General features: G+C 41.5%; 3 protein-coding genes across 7 annotated transcripts; 2 read left to right on the plus strand and 1 right to left on the minus strand.

Moving 5' to 3' along the window:
* Positions 1–453: 453 nt before the first annotated feature.
* Tsc1 (tuberous sclerosis 1 protein hamartin) lies at positions 454–6,999 on the minus strand. Of its 3 annotated transcripts, none has more exons than XM_076820708.1 (15): positions 6,862–6,999; positions 4,966–5,234; positions 4,629–4,894; positions 4,316–4,546; positions 4,063–4,256; positions 3,721–3,827; positions 3,413–3,651; positions 3,027–3,356; positions 2,745–2,936; positions 2,377–2,671; positions 2,080–2,303; positions 1,862–1,987; positions 1,547–1,783; positions 1,341–1,437; positions 454–1,259 (listed from the first exon to the last, which is right to left on the minus strand). In XM_076820708.1, the coding sequence occupies exons 2-15, from the start codon at positions 5,072–5,074 to the stop codon at positions 751–753; spliced, it is 3,156 nt and encodes a 1,051-aa protein (XP_076676823.1). In that variant the 5' UTR covers positions 5,075–5,234; positions 6,862–6,999; the 3' UTR covers positions 454–750. The 3 variants fall into 3 exon arrangements, with proteins under 3 accessions (XP_076676823.1, XP_076676814.1, XP_076676832.1); XM_076820699.1 differs by lacking the exon at positions 6,862–6,999 and adding an exon at positions 5,650–5,801; XM_076820717.1 differs by lacking the exon at positions 6,862–6,999 and adding an exon at positions 5,360–5,524.
* On the plus strand, positions 6,647–16,440 carry Usp47 (ubiquitin specific protease 47). Of its 3 annotated transcripts, none has more exons than XM_076820648.1 (17): positions 6,647–6,758; positions 8,803–8,907; positions 9,002–9,269; positions 9,360–9,538; positions 9,625–9,799; positions 10,959–11,080; positions 11,153–11,346; positions 11,426–11,646; positions 11,717–11,937; positions 12,029–12,193; positions 12,271–12,751; positions 13,006–13,365; positions 13,471–13,902; positions 13,978–14,234; positions 14,319–14,681; positions 14,769–14,935; positions 15,018–16,440. In XM_076820648.1, exons 3-17 carry the CDS (start codon positions 9,017–9,019, stop codon positions 15,163–15,165), a joined length of 3,738 nt encoding a protein of 1,245 aa, XP_076676763.1. In that variant the 5' UTR covers positions 6,647–6,758; positions 8,803–8,907; positions 9,002–9,016; the 3' UTR covers positions 15,166–16,440. The 3 variants fall into 3 exon arrangements, with proteins under 3 accessions (XP_076676763.1, XP_076676772.1, XP_076676781.1); XM_076820657.1 differs by lacking the exon at positions 6,647–6,758 and adding an exon at positions 7,194–7,326; XM_076820666.1 differs by lacking the exon at positions 6,647–6,758 and adding an exon at positions 7,507–7,724.
* A 1,016-nt stretch (positions 16,441–17,456) lies between these two features.
* Positions 17,457–19,653, plus strand: Nelf-e (negative elongation factor E). Its single transcript, XM_076821007.1, has 3 exons — positions 17,457–17,667; positions 18,733–19,226; positions 19,304–19,653. The coding sequence occupies exons 1-3, from the start codon at positions 17,578–17,580 to the stop codon at positions 19,545–19,547; spliced, it is 828 nt and encodes a 275-aa protein (XP_076677122.1). The 5' UTR covers positions 17,457–17,577; the 3' UTR covers positions 19,548–19,653.
* The last annotated feature ends 51 nt before the right edge of the window (positions 19,654–19,704 follow it).

The following is a 19,704-nucleotide window of genomic DNA, read 5'->3' on the forward strand; positions in this document are numbered from 1 at the left end:
TATGGACCTTTGAGATTAATACTTGAATATATTTATGTATAACAACAAAACAACTGGTGAAATTGCATTTAAATTTATTTTTCTTGAAATTTCCATAAAAATAATTACTTATTCTTATCGTAATTTAAAAAAAAATTATAAAATGCAAAACGTGTAGTAGCTCAGTAAATGACCGCATACTTTTAATAGGAATTGTACTTATTAATGTTTACTTAATACGCGCAACTAAAAATATAGGATATTAAAAGTGCAACTACACTCCATTTATAAACATATAATAATGTTTAAATTTATAATTGACATTTCTTTGCCTAACGATCATTCACTGGGATGCGCTCAATTACTGGTTGGTTTACCCCACTCCTTTTTGAAGTCGGTTAAAAAGAAAAAAAATAACAAGAGACGCTGCAGGAAAAGGTAATTCGAGGGCGTGTCCAGTCGAGACTTATAAAATTGCTCACAAAATATCTCAACCATTTATTCATTGTGAATTCATTCTTCAAGAGTGAAATCATATCATGCCAGTAATTCCATTAATTACCAGTGTATTTCCAATCATTTCATCGAAATCACGCGACAATAATATTCCTTTTTTTTAGCTTTTCTTACGAACTCCGCATTAATATGTCGATAAAAAGCTACAAATAACTTTCTCTCCGATTTAATACCACGGCACTGGGTAACAGTTGCTTGCGTGCAGAACAGAATAGCTGCAATGCGAATAGACACGGCGGCCGTTTTTGCGTAGCGTTAATCGTGCTTAGGATTTCGCCTCTGGTGATTCTGGCGGGATGGTGAGGTGGCCTGGCTCGGGACAGGCTCGACGATGGCTTGAAGATTAGGAATCTCGCCTGCGGTATCACAGCAGTCGTTCATTATTATCCCGGTGCCTGAATGGATGAAGGCAAGGCTTCCTTCGCTGGAAGATGCTAAGCTGGCTGACAGCGGAGGGGATCTTTCTTTAGGCGACGCCGAAGAAGCTAGATTGTTCATGGTGGTAGTACTGCTAGTCGCTGCCTCCAGAGTACCATGGAGCTCTAGTATACGGCTTTCGAGGAGAAGATTGATCTCCGCCTGCGCTTTATACTTCGACTCAACGGCTTCCAGCTCAAACTCGTGCTGTTCTTTTGTTTCTTGCAATAGCCGTTGCAGATCCACCAGTTGCGCTTCCTTTCGCGCATCTTTACTCTCTAGCTCGCTCAGGCGCACTTTCAACGCTTCCACGAGAGACGTTCGCGACTCCAATTGTCGCCGTAAGTCTGAAAGTGTACAACATATTATCTCGGTGAAACTTGTTCCTGGCCCCCTGTTAATATTCTAAATGAACGGTAGAAACGTACTAGATAACTCTTCCGCGTATGACCTTTGTATTTGCGTTGCTTCTTGCTTGCTCATCGGCGAAAGCCCGCTTGTGCTCTCTTGCAGCTTTGCCTGTGCCTGTGTTACGAAACGCAATTCAATACATTAAAGGGCACGCGAGGATATGCGTCGCTCAATTCCGTTCTATCGGCGAGACGTATGTGGAAGGTTTAATGGAAAGTAGTACCTCTCCAAGTAGAAGGAACTTCTTCTGCACGGTATCGAGGGTACGCTCCAGCTCTTTGCTACGATCCGCAGCTTTCAAGGCTACTTTCAGTCGATGCCCAGCATCGAATAAAGAAGCGTCCGTGGAACGAATTCGCTGCTCGCATTCCGTTACTTTCTTCTGCTCGTTCTTCAGCTCAAGTTCAACAGATTGGAGGCGTTCCTTCGAAGTTTGATTCTGCCGTTCCTCTTCTACACACTGCGCATCGTTAATTAGATTACTATACGAAGCTTAATCGATGGGTGGAGTATTTAATACAATGCTTGTCCATGTTACCCTCGTTTGCCAGTGAAGCAACGACTCCTTGTATTGCTCCTCAGCTTGCGAAGCCTCTTTTTTGTTACGTTCCAATTCAGCCTTCAAGCCTTCCACCTCTTTCTCCATCATCTTCAATCGATCGGTCTGTGACAAGAGCGTCGCGTTTGAGAACAATTAATAAATAAAAAAAGGAAGGATATAAAAGTTTCATTCCAAAGCAAATAATGTCAACTGACCAACGCGTAATTGTGTTCTTCTAATGCGCGCGAATCCCTCAGTTTACCAAGAAGCCTTCGATTACGTTCAGCGTGAACTTCTCTGCGCTGCCGCTCGAACTGCAATTGCATTTGCATTAGTTGTAACAGCTGACTCGCGCATTCGGCGTCCAAGGTGTCTTCCTCTCCAGCTTCGTCCTCTCCGTCGACCTCTTTCCTGTGCTTCTGTTTAACCGTGCTAGTTCCTGCAAAGTAATCGCTCTTTGAAAATTCCTATCGAAACGTAACGCCCGTTGTTACGTTCAAGTCTATACTAACTCGTCTTATCGCCCGAGAAGTTAGTGGCACGCGTGCAAGCTTCGACGTATCGGTCGAGCATCGCGGTTGGTGACAACCTAAACTCCACATCTTTATGAGCACGCTTTTGTATCGTATTCATTTGATTCTTCTGATCGAAAATCCCCAGCAGCAGATATTCGTACGGGAGCAAGTCGAACGTCTGGGTCCCTGCCTCCTCCAACTTTTTTGCCCCTATTATTCTCAACTGATCCTTCTTATCGCTAGCAACTTGTTTCTGGATAGCCATGTCCGGACAGGATTTACTTTTTCGGATCTAGAAGCACAGACGTCTGTTAAAAAATCTCTCCCGTTTCTCTTTCTAAAGTGTAACATCGAAGGTGCTTTACCTTGCAGAGAAAACTAGAGCTAGAATGTTGCGCTGGAATTTGATACTGAGAATACAAGCGAAGCTGATAAACCCTCTTAGACCAGTCCGTTAAGACAGTTTGCATTTTCTCATTGCGATGCTGTTGGTGTCGTTCAACAGGCTTGGAGCACTCGAATTTCCCGGCGCCTTGGGAGCTCACGATTTCTAGAATCTGCACAGTAAAACATCCGCGCGCAAGGTAACTTCAATCTATTCTATTAATGTCCATTGCCTTTATATACAGAAACACGAGATACAAGACCTCTTGATCCTCTTGCCAACAATCGTTCTTCCCGTTCTGATTCGTTTCCACTTCTGACAGCCTTCCATCTTCTTCGACGTTGGCGGACGACTTCTGTTGGCTAATCCCTTGTCTGTCCGCGATGATTTTACTTAACTTGTGCGAAAGGAATCCGTGGGTATTGCTCGCGTCACCGCTTCCGATTATAGAGCCAGCTGCTACGGGTGGATTTAAAGGAATCGGCGTGGACGGTCGCGAGCTGGATCCTACCGTACCATTGCCAAATGCGGAAAGGGCACGAACTGCAGCGGATCCCACTGGCACTTGCCTCGTTGACAATTTTCGTAGATCCTACAGGAAAGTGGCAACATAATTTTCATTACGCTCGTATAGTTTTGCAAACGTACCTTGACAGGAGTCGTTTCGGGAGTCGCTTCGACTGCAGCCTCTGGCGGAGATGTGCCGCTTCTGTTGTTATTAGGCGTCGAAGGAGCTGATCGTTGTTCGTGAGTGGCTGCTGGAAACGGAGGGCTGTGCGGAGGCACCATCATGCTCGGTGACCAAAAAGCATCGTCTTCCCCATTGGTAATTTGCGACGGGCCTATCCCGCCACCGACACTTACCGGAGTGCACATAGAAGAGTGGTCTGAAAGAGTTGTATTCGTAACATGATTATAGCGCCGGAATAGCTTCTTCTGTTTTGGGGAAGATGTACCTGAAGGTGGCGTAGCGTTGACAGCATTGAATACCTCCTCTCGACATTTGTCTAGCGTGAAACGGCCACATTCTGCCATAACGTCATGGTGTTCCATCTTTTTCCACCTAAAATACAACGGAACAAATATTAACCATATTAAGCCGCGTATTCACCTGTACATTTGCCCCGAATGTGCTTTCGGCGCTCCCCGATTTTTTGCTCGTTCGGCCCGATCCACTTGTTGGCGGTCCATCAAAGTGTGAACAAGCAAAAAATCGGTGCGCACCGAATGCACAGGTGAATACGCGGCTTTATAATTTCCGCGTAAATTGGTATTACGCGTTGCAACGTGAAGTGTACCTAGCAGCGGATATCTCCGCATCCTTGGACGCAGTAACGAGTAGCGGATGCATGCGCACCGAATCCAACATTGGTCTAATCGTATGAGTAAAAGTAGCCAATTGATCTCGCTGAATATATTGTTGTTTCAAATATGAAATGAAGTTGCACGGATACATGGCATATAGTCTGTGGAACAAACTGTACAGTCCCACCTGTAACGAGTCCAGAGATAGTTATGTCCTTATGCCTTCGAGCAAGCGTCAACACTCACTTGGAGATGCAATAAATACAAATGATTTTTATCGATAGTTCCCGGCGTCGTAGGTGTGAAATGCATAGGAGAAGAAGACAACGACGACGACTGGTGATGGTAGTAAGAAGCCAGTCTGCCGAATACCTCGAATATTTCTGGGAGGTACGGGCCTAAAGCAGCGGGTAGCATCGGTAGTAGCATTACTAAGAGGAGAAGCGCGCTCATCAGAGATAACGTGTCAGCTTCCATCTGAAATCAGATCGTATTCAGGCGGCTGCGTTTTTTTAGCAGCCTCGGCTGCGCCATTTAGCTGGCAACGTTTCGGCCCTACCTTAAGTAACTTAAGTAAATCCCGAAACAGAGCATGACTGGCAAGTTTGTATAACCAAGTGGGTTGACGACGAGCGATATGACCTAGCAAAGTAAGGGTTTGAATTCTTTGGCTGCTGCTTCCAGGTTTGGAAAGAGCTTCTGATAAACGATCCAACAGATGTTTGTCGTGCGGATCTCGAACACCAGCTAATACCTCGACAGCTCTTAAGGAATTTGTGGACAAGTAATAGTCGAAGAGACCGTTCACCAACCAGTTGTCCTTCGCTGTAAATTCGGTTAGACGTCATAGCAAAGCAGTGATCCATGGAAAGGATCGCACTCGAGATTTTACTTACTACATAAGAAAAGCTCGTGGAATTCTTTCTTTATTTCTTCTACCTCGCCGAGCTTGTTAGATTCCAATAGGTTAAAGAGATCGGCGACGCTTATCGAGTTGATGTTCATCTTGATCGTAATCGGTGTTTCAGCGGAGGCAAACAATACTTATCCTAATTGCCCGATCATATGATGGAAGTAGAAGTGAATTTGTAGAGCCTTGTCTCATCCATCTGTCGTTTGTTACGTGGGACAGACTTCATAAGAAGCGAAGGAAATTTTGGGATACCTGGAACAGAGAATCACGAAACTGAAGGAGAACTCGCTAAATTTAGACGGGATAAGATTTTTTTTTATCTCCGTGTGTCGCGAATTGTCAATTTCGTGGGATCGGTACGTGGGTTGCGGTATTACAATTCTGTATGGAGAACAACGACCGATGACACGATCCCCGGGTTAAGCGAGCGAGAATTTCGTAGAAGTTGTTCCTAAATTGTCAGTGGATATTTCATTATGAATGTACGACAGAGAGAAAAAAAAAAGAAGTAAAGATTGTCGGTTGAATTCTGTGGTATTCGCGAAAAGGTCATTCGGTACGATGTCTGCGAAAGACCTCCGATGAATACAACTGCGGCTTTTAAATGGAGCATCGAACACTGGGCTCGATTATGAATACATCCATGGGAATTAACAAATTAACTTACCCGAAGTTCATCGAGTACTTCGAGCAATTTTCGCGAGTTCTATGGCGACTGGTATACCATTGTAGATATACCGTATTTAGGACTGGTGCGCATTGATGTCGCTACAAGAGGGGTGGCGCCACAGTCGCGCGACGATTCTATTCGCGGTCCAAAAGCTATTAAAACCGACACCGGCATTCTTCATTCCCACAAGGAAACGTTCCCAACTCGAAAATCCCGATTTTAATGGAACTTTGCTGTGAATTTTAGAACATATTAGAGCCTATGCGAGGAAAAAATTTTTTTCCGCAGAAATTCACTCTGCAGGAGTGAAATCAACCCTTAAAATTATCGCGTGTTTTCGTTGTTTTTAATATAATCTTATATTTCTTTCGGTAACGCGATAGAGCATAAAAAACTGAACGATTCTTATATAGTTTTTTATGCTCTATCGCGTTACCGAAAGAAATATAAGATTATATTAAAAAAAAAACGGAAACACGCGATAACTTTAAGGGTTGATTTCACACGCGCAGAGTGAATTACCGAAGGAAAAAAATTACTCTGCAATAAAATCCGAATTTTCGGATTTGGGAACATTCCCTTGTCACTATTAGTGCACCGCACTTCCTTCCGTGCGGTATTTTACTTCTAAATCAATAAATAACAGATTAAGTATATATAGATGATAAAGTAGAATTAATTTAGAATAAATGCAACATGTATCATAATCTATTAGAAAGGGCACTCGAGGAAAAACGATTCTATTAACTTAAATTAATAATCATTTGTACTTGATTTCTTTTTCAGTAAAGAATTAGACTGCCTTCTAACTCGCCCTATAATTTACTATCAGAAAATGCGTTTAGTTCTATTGAATTGTATATAATTTGCATGGAATTAAAAGAACCATTCCTCTGTTTCATAATTGAATTCGTTGGTTGGCAAATAGACGCGGGAATATTCGAAAAGCTAATCGCTCGCCGCTAAAGGTAAGGCGAGAATCAGTTCGCCCTCGTAGCCCTCTAGCAGCGGGCACGGCAATTGTCAGCGCGCTCCGCATCGCTCGTCACGACTGCGTACGAAATATGGCGTAAAGTGAATGTTGCGCACATGTGTCAGTGATTTCGGTAAGAGGTCAAATATTATGCTGAATTTTTTTTCCCCATCGACGCGCAGAAGGGCATGCCTGTCAGGCTCGCACGCGATGAAGGCGTAAAGTGATTAACGTACCATGGGGCAGACGGTCCTCAGGTGCGAATCATTCGAAACGTGAGCCTTGACACGGGCTTGTATATTCGGCCAGCCATTTTATAAGACCTTCGGATACGTTTATTCTCGTTAGTGTCGGGTTAACAAACTAGTGCGGCATCAATTCGATGTTTCCGTTTCCATTAGGCAACTAAATATCATCGATGTTCGACACGTCCCGCTAGACCGTCCCTCTCGATCTACATCGTAACAAAAACCGATTGCTCTAACTGCCATCCACTGGCACGAGAGCGCATTCCGATCTTCTGAGTATTATATGCCCAATTTTCTCTCTAGCCTCATTGCTCTTTCGTCGCGTAAACATTTTCAAATGCGGGATTACACGCTCCCCGTATTCGGTCATCCCGCAACAACCGGCCGATGCCCGTGGATATTATTCTGGTGCTGCTCGCGTCCCATGGGCTCCCCATTTGTGATTTGTTTATAGTACGTGTGTTGTTTTTAACTGAAACTCGCGTTACAAACGTCTCTTAACGTGTTCTATTCGTGCAAGGTAGCGGATACAGTTTGATTAACAGATTCGCCGCTCATTCTTAGGCCGTCCTCCCATTTAAATAAGAAAAACACATACTCTGTTTCACGAGATCTAAGGTTCAGTGATTTGTAGTATTGTTCGACTAAACGTGCGATCTGATCGTACGTAATCTTTTATGGACTAATGTTATTGGCGAAAGTGTTAAGGTGTGTGTTGTAAGAGCCGTCGTTTTGGTGGATTTGGCACAATAACTTCGTGTTATTCGAATCGGTAAATGAACGCGGATCGGATTATGTGGTTATGTATATTGGCAGAACGTATACGTTTCTTTGTAAAACAAGACTGTTGGGTAAGTTTCAAGAATAAACGAAAGAATATGCTTTTTTTTCATGGGAATGTATTAATGTAGATTTCGGTTAGCCGAATAGACATTCGCTGTAATCTTAGATTACATGGATTACTTTTTGGTTTTCAAACAATTTTTCATGTCTCGTTAAAGTAACAATATATAGCAACCTTTGCGAAGGAACTATTTAAATACTAACGTTATGTACTTTCTCGTTTTTTAATAGAAAGATTTTATTGCCCTGTGATTTTATTTATTTAATCTCCTATTGTTAGCTGGCAACCGTCGGAGAATAGGTTCTTGTTGAGTTTTTCGAACTTAATATAACTCACACTTTCATTTATTTGGCAAGTGTGCAAAAAAATGTAGAATAGGGAAGTGGCGATAGAATGAGAGAGAAAAGAGGGAAAGAGGGGAGAATTCTGATCTCGGAGAAGAGAGCCATTTTCCAAGTCTTCGTTTAGACATTCTAAATATAACTGAAGGCTCTATAGGCTTTCCTTAGTGTGTCATACCGTGCGGAGTAGTATCTTACTGTGTTGCGTAGATCTCACTCATTTTCTACCTTTAGTATGGCATGATACCAATTCTGTTTATTCGAAAATTACAGAACAGTTTGTAATACATATTTCGCGTTATTAAGCTCGCTAATTGAAAGTGATTTTCCTTTTACTTTTTTTCATAATACTCAGGGTAACGGACGTTGGTACAGTAATTTGTTCGATTAATTAGTTTATGCGCCGATAGCGAATCATTTAAGCGAAATAGGCTCAACTGAATTATCTTTGGATTTGATTGTAGTTAAATCTCCAGCATGCGATTACAAGTTATAATATCTAAAAATAAATCGTTTCTCTTCCTTTCCGAGAAGTATACGTTCGTCAATGCCGCATTTAGTAATGAACGTTAAGTAACTTTGTAAAAATCTATTAAAAGTATTTTTAAATCGTATACTCGCTCGGCCCAATCATATCTTGTCTGATATCTTATCGCGCGCCATGTTTTATAGAGACGATCAAACATGTCTGATTTGATTCGATCTATTTCACCGAGCTAACGATAAGAATCTTACTACCGATAGATGCCTGCCAACCAAATCAACCCTCGGTAAGGATCTTCATGATTACATCGAAGAGCTTTATCAAATTCAAGCGGACACCTTCGTTATCGGCAAAAGAAGTGTTTGGTAATTATGTTGGAGATTCTGTTTTACGAACGATTATTTATCGAATGCCTGTCGTATCGTGGGTGTATAAACCTAGCGTTTCTATTGCCAACAGATTAATTCGTCTGCAATGAAGCACACAACTGAGTTGGATAAGTGCAGTTTTAATTTCGAGCAGCACTCGTTCGAACAGCGCCGCACGCTGTTAATTGAACGTCGGCTGGAGGCTTTGGTGTCAGAGAAAGCAGAGTGCGAACCCTCTGCATGTAGTCCGTCTGTTTGCAATTCGTCTGTGTGCGATCCCGCACCAGCGTCTCCGCAGGAATCGTCAGTACGGGGAGAAGACAATGTCGTTTTTAAAAGTTTAATAAGACCTGAAACATGTACGTAACAAGTATCCACAGTGAATAGCTAGATATTTTGTACGAAGGCATGTATGTTCTGTTTTTAACATCTCCATGTTATTCTTCCAGCTTACGTTGGCTTGGTGAATCAAGCAATGACATGTTACTTAAATAGTTTACTCCAAGCATTGTACATGACTCCTGAATTTCGAAATGCATTGTACAACTGGGAATACGTAAATGGGTCAGAGAAAGATGAAGCTAATAGTATTCCGTATCAACTACAAAAGTTGTTCTTGAACTTGCAGGTATCAGTCGCAATTCGGATTTCTATCTAATCTGCGACTGGACTGGATGATAACGAGATGTATAAACACGTTTCTCGTATTTGTAGACATCAACAGAATCAGCCGTGGAGACTACGGCGTTAACAAAAAGCTTCGGCTGGGATTCTACGGAGGCTTGGCAGCAACACGACATCCAAGAACTTTGCAGAGTCATGTTCGATGCATTAGAACAGAAATTTAAGAAAACAGAGCAAGCCGATTTAATCAATCGACTTTACGAAGGTATGAATCCTGACTTTAGGCCCGGTGCAGACGAGCAGCTTGCGGCAGTTTGCTGCCGCGTTTTGGCAGAACATAGATTTATATGAAGCAGTTCACACGGGACGCAAATTTGAGCGGCTACCAGGCGGCATGTTTGCATTCGTTTTGACGAACGCACGTACCGCTTCACCGCGAATGAACGCTGCCGCGAAGCGGTACATTGTTTTATATACAAGCAATTCACACGAGCGTTTTGCGTTTATTTAACGCAAGAGAAATGTCCTCAAATCCATAAACATAGAACTAAGGCCCGCGCTGCACACATCCGATTTTTTAACGTGCGGCGATGGTACGGCAACGTAATTGCGGTGTGAAGTACTATAAATTAAATTAGGCAATGTGCATTTGTTTGCGGCGACGGACGTCCATGTTGCGTGCAATGTTTGCCGCAGTTTCCTAGGAAAACGTACGATCGTCGCAATCGCATACACAATAACCGATACGGTCAATGTACACACCCGTTATTTCGTCGCAAAATGGTTGAGTTATTGCTAACATTTCTACAGGAGTTATAGCAAGTCTCATTCATGTATCTTGTGATTTGATTCTATCCGTTATTCTTGCTGTTAGCTCATCAAATGATGGAACACTCATTCGAAAATAATTACTGAATTTTTCTGAATTTTCTCTTAAATCAGCAAAAGATGTTGAAAATCTACCTCGTCTAATTCTCAAATCGATACAAGCATGCACCCAATACCGTCTTCTTTTTTTTGAAAAGAAAATATTTGTATACAAAATGGGCAAAAATTGTACGCTTCCTTTGATACACCTCCGTTTTCGATAGCAGCAGAAAACGCACTGACCATCATTTCTTCCGGCAACAAGCAGTCGCCGCGCGCCTAACAAATGCATGTGTACGCCTTTTGCCTGAACCATAATTCCGGTAACGCAAAAGCACCGCACGTTAAAAAATCGGATGTGTGCAGCGGGCCTTAATGCTCCTTTGAGAAGAGAACGCAGAACGCGAATCGTGGCGTTGCAAAACCGCTCATGTGAACTGCTAGAAGAATTTCACGCGCGTCTCGCGGCGGCAAACTGTCGCAAACCGCTCGTCTGCACCAGGCCCTTATTCGTGTTCGTTGGGAAACTGTTTGTAATTTCACTTCTATATTGTTAGGAATGATGACTGATTATGTTAAATGCCTTGAATGTGGTACCGAGAAATCTAGAGAAGACACTTTCCTCGATATCCCATTGCCAGTGAGACCATTCGGTAGTAATGTAGCGTACAACAGTGTGGTGAGTCTATATAATGTGTTGCAACGAATACGATCACATGGATAAAATGCATATAAAGATTACTTTTAATAGGAAGAAGCCTTAACGGCGTTCGTTCAGTATGAAACTTTAGAAGGGAATAATCAGTATCAGTGTGAGAAATGTAATAAGAAATGTGATGCGCATAAAGGATTAAAATTCACAAGGTTTCCATACCTTTTGACGCTTCATCTGAAGCGATTCGATTTCGATTTTAAAACTTTCCACAGAATTAAACTTAACGATAAGTGAGTTCACGTGAATTGACATATTCATTCGACATTTGGCATGGTACTCCCGTAACGCACTTCAATAATGTACCTTTAGGGTTACTTTCCCGGATACGTTAAATTTAAATACCTTCATATCATCCACATCAAACGAAGAATCTCCGGGCGGCGATGAGGAGGATATCGGTTTAGTAAAATGTGATGATAGCTCAACAACGGATAGCGGCACTTTAGACGATGAATATCCGCTCTGCGAAAATAGTCTTCCTAATAGTAATCATTCAACAAATCACGATGACGATAACGACGACGACAAAGGTATATTGATGCTATGATATACCGAAGGTACATTGACATGTATATATAACACCCCAAGATTAATTTCCAGGCATAGATGTCAGTAACGGTCCGTCAACATCGAATTGTACAGCGCATAATTATGAGAACGAGAAGAATCGTAGTAGCAATTCAGCGAAAGGGCCTTACAATTACGAATTGTTCTCGATTATGATTCACAGCGGTAGCGCCAGTGGTGGTCATTACTATGCTTATATAAAAGATTTCAGGACAGGGAAATGGCTGTGTTTTAACGATCAAAGTGTAACCGAGGTACGCAAAGCTATCGAATACAAATCACTGGCTGTTGTCAATTAAGATGCAGTAGAAATTAAGAATTCTATTGAAATGACTTTGGTTTCAGATAACGCACGACGATATTCAACAAATGTATGGCGGTGGTCCGACCAGGCTCTATTACAACGGTGCATACAGCAGCACGAACGCGTATATGCTCATGTACAGACAAATCGATCCCACTCGTAATGCTTTACCAATGCACGTACAGGATTTTCCCAAGCACATACAGGTAATGCATTAGATCTTTTAAAGATTTTATTACGATGATCTGGCGTTTGGCTGAGCTTTTGTGTTATGAAATTTCAGGAGTTATTGAAGAAAATGAAAGAGAACGAATGGGAGGGCGAGGCAAGTAACGACGACAGTGACAGAGGGGTGCAAAAATTGTACGATAACGCCGGTCGAAGGAAAGTATACCGATGTGCGGAATATGATTGGCGTCCGCCCCTTAGGATACGAAGCAGGGACGACAACTTCGCTACATTAAAAATAAAGGTGTTCTGCCAACCTCCTATGGAGAAGGAAAAGCTGACGTCTCAACTTTATATCATGGGTCATTTAACTTGGGCGGTGGTCACGAAAAAATGTTACCACAAGTTCTGTTTGGAAGGGACAGTGGATTTGGATCAGTGCCGTTTAGTTAATTACGACCATAAAACCGATACGATCCTACGCAGCTACGAAGGGAGAGAACACGAGCCACTCCGAACCATTTGGAACTACGATATGAATAGCTTGTTGTTACAAATATGTGAGAAAAATCAAAAGTTCGAATCGTATTCACAAGGTAGTGCGTGCTGTGCATACAGTTGTGTCTGATTTATCTGAGAACGGCAGAATGTGCCGTCAGGAATGCTTTGTATAATTATTTAGTCAGTAGTAGAATTAACATCGGAACCAGGACAAGTGCAGGCAGATTTGTTTTATATCTGCAATTGCCTGCGAAATATTCCACCGTCTCAAGTAAATCAAGCACACTGTGTATAGGTAGACAGACGTGACAAATAAGTAAAATAATCTGTCCGTTCCGTTTGTTCCTAGGAATTATAACGAAAGTATACGTTGTCGACGTACCCAGGAGACTGGTTACAGAAAGGGCGATAGACGTGCAAGCTTTATCTACGCAGACTGTGAAAGAATATAAGCAGATAGTAGGGAAAATAGTTAACATGGATCCCGATGAAATGAAGATAGTTCTACGAAAGAACTATAGAGAATCTATACTTGTAGAGGATGACAACCAACTGCTTGAGGTTGACTTCTCCGATTCGGACTTCGTATATGTATCGACCATGCTCGATACCGAATGCAAGCCTTCCTTTGATTCGGCGCTTAACGAGATCATAGAGAATTTCGAGGACATTAAAACGGTGACGTTCGAGTTGCCTGACACGAGTCCAGGTAGGTGATACTAACGTATTTATTCTTAATCACTCTTAACGAGGATCGCCCGTTGTTTTATAGAATTATGATAGTTGTGATTGTATGTTTCGCTGGAATATGTAGAAGTTTTGGAACAAAGGAATATCCCGTCGTTGGATGATAAGTATAAAGATAAAGAGAAGCCTGTTGCCAACAGTCCATCCATAGCGAGCGTGAACGAGTCGCAGTGCGACACTGCCGTCAAATCTAATGATGCGCCGAAGAGTGGGAAATGTTACGAGGACGCGCCTATGAGAAATATGAGCCCGCAGCTGGGCAAAGCGGAAGAATGGAATACTCCCGAGCAAAGTAACAGCGAGGACAGCAGCCTTAGTGATAGTGATAAGACATTGGTCGGCGATACACGAAAGGAGTGTGTGTCCGATGTACCGTACCTGTTGCTACGTACGACCAATCATTCCATCGCCATGCTGGATCAGATCAAGCTCGAGAACTGGGACGACGATGCCGACGATTCTAAATACTATTTCAAAGCCACGCCCTTCATTAATATATGTACATATTTCGGTTCAGTTTCATGAAATGCTCGAGACGCTGAATATATTTAACAGTGATTATGTTTAAATACAGGTGTGCAAGTGCAAGTAGATCAGAGAATGAAATTGGCTACGTTAAAGAGGAATTTGGAGCCGTATGTTGGCGTGCCGTCGGAGTATTTTAAAATTTATCCTCGCATTAAACACGGTAAAGCGCCGGAGTGGAGCTGTTTAACGAGTACGCTCAAGTCCCGCATGGACGTTCAGAATTTTCGGATAAGGCTTGGACGTACTTTAAGCAGTGACGAATATGTGACAAGATTGTATCAGTTTCAAATGGGCGCGCACGAGGCATGTATACAATTATAAGTTGTCGCCCGTCTCCGGTTCTCTCTGTTTGCTCGATAATAATTCTCTTCCCCGATCTTTTCACAGCCTTATTATTATTTCTTCGATTGGTTCATTTCGAAGAACAAGACTGTCGGGGAGACGAAGAAAGAGATCCTGGCGGAATTCAGGAAGAAGTACGATTTGGATATACCGTACGACAGGTGTCGATTGAGAGAGAAGTGTCTGATGATACCTAGCAAAGTATTCTTAGATGATCAAAAGTTCGAAGTTTACGTAAATTATTCGCAAGTCGAGATGATTATACAAGAGTTACCTGACAAAGAGCCAGTCACTAACGACAATCAGGTGGTAGTGTTCATCAGGAGATGGTACCCTGCGCAAATACAACTTGGACCGTTCCAGGAAATTGTCGTGGACAGAGAGTCTATAATGGAGATTAGGAAAAAGGTGGGCCAATCACGCTATATTGCAAATACAATTATTTCCCGCGACAGATACGTGCAATCTGACAATTCTATTAAATATCTGCTCTAGCTGTCTGAGATATCAGAGATCCCCGAGGAATATATAGATGTAGCAAGAATGAAAGATGATTTATCATACGAATTGCCTACGTTACAAATTCAAAATGAACAAGGATGGAATAAGAACTTGCTCGCGACTGAATATCTTGTCAACGATGGATCTCTGTTCTTGTATAGGTATGTGTGTTAAATCGTTCAATTGGCTGGTAGAAGGGCAAGCCTAACGATTAATGGACTTGTAACATTTCACGTTTAACAGGGATATGAGGGAAACGTTGAAACACTTGTCCCGGTATGAATTCAACGAAATGGCGGTACAGGAGCTGTCTCGCGTGTTGTCGCCACCCTCTACGCCACGCCGTACGCGAAAAGAGAAAGCGCTTAGAATACAGTTGACCACCGAGTGATCGTCCGTCGAACATAAACCTTCCGAGGAGACAACTGTTAAATAGGCATATTTAGGAACGTGGAACGGTTGCGTACAAAATGATCACATCGTGTCAAGTATTCCTGAAGTCGAGTATTCAACGATCACCCGAGTATTCTGTGCTTCAGTAAGTCTTCTTCGACGTTTCAAGGCTTCCGTGCCCTTAGAGCCACACGACTGCCCAAACCGATCGGGTCTGCAAAATTTGCTGCCGGGTTTGCGGAACAACGCGTTACCAACGGGACTTCGGACCGCGATTGTTGCGTTTCGCCGTGAAATTTCTCGAAGCCATAAGGATCGTGAAGGTCCCGATCACCCACCGATTACTCAATTATTTTTTCAACTATAGAGATCTTATTAAAGAGCACAAACACTGATGAAGATAATGAAAGTGGTAAGTGAAAGTGACTGAGAGTAAAAAGTATGGGGGAGGGGGATCGAATTGCTTCGTGATAATCCGAATTTAAACTATGAACTTATAATTTACACGTGGTATGTAATTGATACGTTCGGGAGTTCCTGTGTCTACGTTTTCACAAAATCTTCGACACACCTTTCTTAATCCTAAGAATTTCCGGCATCCGACACACATCATCCGCACCAAGGCGTTCTAGGCAGTTTCTCCTTGTTTGAAAAAGAACGAAAGAAAAAAAAAAGGAACAGCACAGAGTAATCTATTTGTTGAAGAACATTTGTCTGACACAATTATAATCGACCCTTTTAATGCCAGTATAGGTTAAATTGCATTCTTATAAACATAATAAGAACACAAGCTCTGAGTTTATTTGATCTGGCAGTAGTAGTGCTTGGATTTTGTTACAAATTTCATTATAATCTTTACTTCGATACCATGTGTTTGTGTCAAATATATGCCCCGTATTGTATCGTTCTAAGTTTAATATTCTTTAATTACTGCTTGCTGCTTAAGCTCAGACTTGGCGCCACTACTATCAAATTAGATAGAGATACCTTCCATCACTATTAAGATCCATCCTGGCCAGACCTGTATTCTGCAGTCTGTTTTAATGTATTTAATTATGTATGTTTGTCGCTCATTATGTGTTACGGGTACAATGAGATCTGTGCCGCGTGGAAAACCAAAAAGTACATCTAGCCCATGGCGTTATTGTTATTCCCTACGAATCGAGTTTTCAATATAACCTAAAAAAAAAATTCTCAAACAAATGCCCATGAAATTTACATTTTGTACGATAGACCAACTGCTTGTAAATAAAATTTGTGAATCGAATATAAACATCTCTCTTCGTGTCAATATTCCTACACTTCGTTTAGCAAAGTACAAAGTCATGCCTGTGTTTTATATGTTACAATAATGTACTGCACTTAGGGAATACAATCCCGGGATTGCGGGATCTTTTAAAGTCTATCTCGAGATTCCGGGATTGGGTAATAGAAAATTTCAGTAATTAAAATGATTTATTACGTCTTAAAATTCGACATCTTTATTTAAAGTAAACAAACTTACTTTCTATTATTAGTCTGAAACATCAACTAAAATCACAATCATTTTTAACAATAAAAAAAGTAGAATAATGAAGAATAATAAAGTCTCAATAAGTAGATAATATCAGTAAACAATGGTTCTTCATAATGATGAAGATTTTTTGGAAATGCGAACGAAGAAACAGCAAAGCACCCAAAGTACACATCTACAATGTTTCGACTTTACGCGTTCAGACAAGTTGCGATTTGCAACTCGCGCTATTTCGAAATAGAATGTGGAAATTGAGAATATCGTTGTAAAAATAAATATAGTTTAGTTAGTTATATGCGACTCAATAATAATCATTATTATTATTATTGTCCTTATTATTACGAAATGACTATGTTTCTTTATTGTGTTTATTTTTATATTTTTCAGGTGTTCATAAAGTAATCCATATTTTTAAAAAATCTCGACACGCTCAGGATTATTTATATCAAATCCCGGGATTTTTAGAATCCAAAAAACAGCCGGGATCGCGGGATCCCGGAATACCGTATCCCGGGATTGTATTCCCTAACTGCAGTCCAATTTTACACACTGTCATCTATAAACAAGTCATGTTAGAATGTACAATAGCTATCTTTTGTCATCTGCTGATAAGTTAGCGAGTTAAGTAACCCGCGGTACGAAGTGTTGAATTATGTTTTAAAAATTTGAAATCGTATTTGGGTGGTGATGAAACTTCGAAATTTTCGATAGTATGATTAGAAAGAAGCATGTGGATATTATAATACTTTTACCCGCTGGTAGAGATCGCGCGAAGTGCTGCCGGGCGTGGGGCAACATTTCGATTGCCTGACGCGGGCTCGGAGGAAATTATCGATTTCGAATGTTTCGATAAATTATTCGCGCAGGAGAGAGGAAATTTCTATTTGCTCTTGTTACATGCAAAACATGGTGTACTTACATTTCCCGTCGAATTTAACCGAGGAAGAGCTGATGCTGCAGGCGAAATATAACAAGCTTAAAAGAAAGGTGCGAGATAGGTTATGTTTATGTTTTGATAGTTCGATGCCAGTTTGATTGAGGAAACAAATAGATTGTTTGCTTCGTGTCCACATGGTATCACGGAAAAGTTCATTATAGTATCAAAGCATTTCGATAAAAACATTTTAACATATCGCAGTTGATGGTCCTATACGTTACTGTGATTTTAGGTTATGTGTTTATAGTAGCAAATAGGTTTATTTTTTGCTTTTCGGCCTCAAAATGGGGTTACATGCGTTACGTGTGTAAGTGTTTCTGGGACTGTTAACTAAAGATTGTGCTTTCATTTTGACTTCTTCCTTCATTCTATTCTTCTTTTCTTCTCCATTTCTCAAGAACCATACGCATCCACTTCGCTCCTTCTTCTTCTCCCTTTAAAATCCCTCTGATCGTTGGATTTTCTCTTTTCAGCTCCTTACAGTCTTGTAGCATGTGACCCAGCGTCTCTCTAGCCTAAAGTGACCAGACGTCCCGCATCGTGCGGGACAGTCCCGCATTTGAGTCCTTTGTCCCGCATTGAAAAGTCTCCCGCAAAGTGTCCCGGATTGGACATGTAACCTTTTACATTTTCGCAGTGGCATAAAGTTACTGTTTCCTCTACTTTTTTTGTTGTGAAAAAAGAAAAATTTTTAATTTCGCTTCAATGTATCACTTTATAATCACAAGTATGTATTTTTAAATAAATTGTAAATGCTTTAATAAACTATGGAAAAGATCTCCTCACGGAGCTGTTAACCCTTTTTTTTCTGCTTGCTTGCTTGTCCCGCATTGGAACAGAAAATTTCTGGTCACTTTACTCTAGCCCCGTTACATAGTCTGCATACTGTCTCTTTTTCTTCCCTCCAGTACTTGTTTCCCTGCTCTTCGCTCCCACATCTGAACCTTGCGATCGTGCTTTGATCTCTGCCTCCGTAATTTCGGTCTAGGTAATTTGCTCTCTAGTTTCTGTATAATGTGTGTTATATCTGCCTCCTAGTATTCTCAGATTAGGTGTTCATAATTATTGTTATTGTCGCCCAAATGATTTTAATTAACTCTTATTTCCCTTCAAAGAAAAAGGCGTTGCAAGATTTGAAAGCGCCGAAGCAGGAAGTTGAGCGTGTCCCGCAAGCGCCGAAGCGACCAACGGAAGCTAGGGATGCCAGGGAGGTCGCTAAGAAGTTAATAAAGTCCGGAGTGATCACGGCTCCGAAGACACCTAAGAGGCCAGAGCAATCGTTTAAAAGGCCGCGTGGATTAGTAAGGAAATTAAATAGCACAGAGAAGACCATAAGCTCTTATCAGCCATTCTCAGCCACACAGTTGGAAGAAGAAGAAACAGAAACAGCACGGCCGAGAGTGAAAGATCTGTACGACAGTTTCGTGAGCGCACAGGACACGGAGGAACGCGCCAGCGGCGATGCCCAATCCCCGTTGAAACAAGAAGTAAAGCCACGTGCCGGGAACACGATATTCGTGTGCGGCTACAAAATATCGGAGGATTTCTTGAAGAAGCATTTCCAAACATTTGGGAATATTATCAATATCTCGATGGAGGCTGAGAAGAAGTAAATATCCGTTTCAGGTATCTTGTTGCTAGACAAGGAGCGGTAGAACCATATCGATGCGTGATTGTATGTTTCAGCCGAGGATTCGTGACATTCGACAAGTCGGAAGCAGCTGAAAGAGCGATAAGCGAAATGGATGGTAGCATGGTGTCTTCGGTTCAGTTGAAAGTATCGCTAGCACGAAGGCAGCCTATAATAGAACCTATGAACGACGTCACGTCTAGTTCCATGTGGTCGCCAATCGCAGCGAATTATTCCCAGAAAAGCGCGCACAAAGATAGGAGGGATCTGAAAGTGTACGAGGAAGATCTATTCATGTGAATACAGAGTCGTTTAATTTTTCTATCTTCTGTTAGAGTACGTTGTTGTTATGTAAGTTACAATATTGAGAATCGTATTTTAAAATAAACTTGTATATAGCGTTTAATGTTTTCAAGGTATCAAAAAATAACTTTCTTAATTTTTATGATACCACTTC

The sequence above is a fragment of the Andrena cerasifolii genome, chromosome 1 (genome assembly GCF_050908995.1).
Source record: "Andrena cerasifolii isolate SP2316 chromosome 1, iyAndCera1_principal, whole genome shotgun sequence".
NCBI classification, from domain to species: Eukaryota; Metazoa; Arthropoda; class Insecta; order Hymenoptera; family Andrenidae; genus Andrena; species Andrena cerasifolii.

Bases quoted from the DNA above. Each gene is read 5' to 3' on its own strand.
- Tsc1 (XM_076820708.1), bottom strand. From the start codon at position 5,074: ATGAACATCAACTCGATAAGCGTCGCCGATCTCTTTAACCTATTGGAA. The intron at 3,357-3,412 runs GTACGTTTGCAA...ACTTTCCTGTAG, and splicing joins CCGAAACGACTCCTGTCAAG to GATCTACGAAAATTGTCAAC. The intron at 1,784-1,861 runs GTAACATGGACA...AACGATGCGCAG, and splicing joins TGCTTCACTGGCAAACGAGG to TGTGTAGAAGAGGAACGGCA.
- Nelf-e (XM_076821007.1), top strand. From the start codon at position 17,578: ATGCAAAACATGGTGTACTTACATTTCCCGTCGAATTTAACCGAGGAA. The intron at 17,668-18,732 runs GTGCGAGATAGG...TTCCCTTCAAAG, and splicing joins ATAACAAGCTTAAAAGAAAG to AAAAAGGCGTTGCAAGATTT. The intron at 19,227-19,303 runs GTAAATATCCGT...TGTATGTTTCAG, and splicing joins TCGATGGAGGCTGAGAAGAA to CCGAGGATTCGTGACATTCG.
- Usp47 (XM_076820648.1), top strand. From the start codon at position 9,017: ATGAAGCACACAACTGAGTTGGATAAGTGCAGTTTTAATTTCGAGCAG. The intron at 13,366-13,470 runs GTAGGTGATACT...TGGAATATGTAG, and splicing joins GTTGCCTGACACGAGTCCAG to AAGTTTTGGAACAAAGGAAT. The intron at 14,682-14,768 runs GTGGGCCAATCA...TATCTGCTCTAG, and splicing joins TAATGGAGATTAGGAAAAAG to CTGTCTGAGATATCAGAGAT.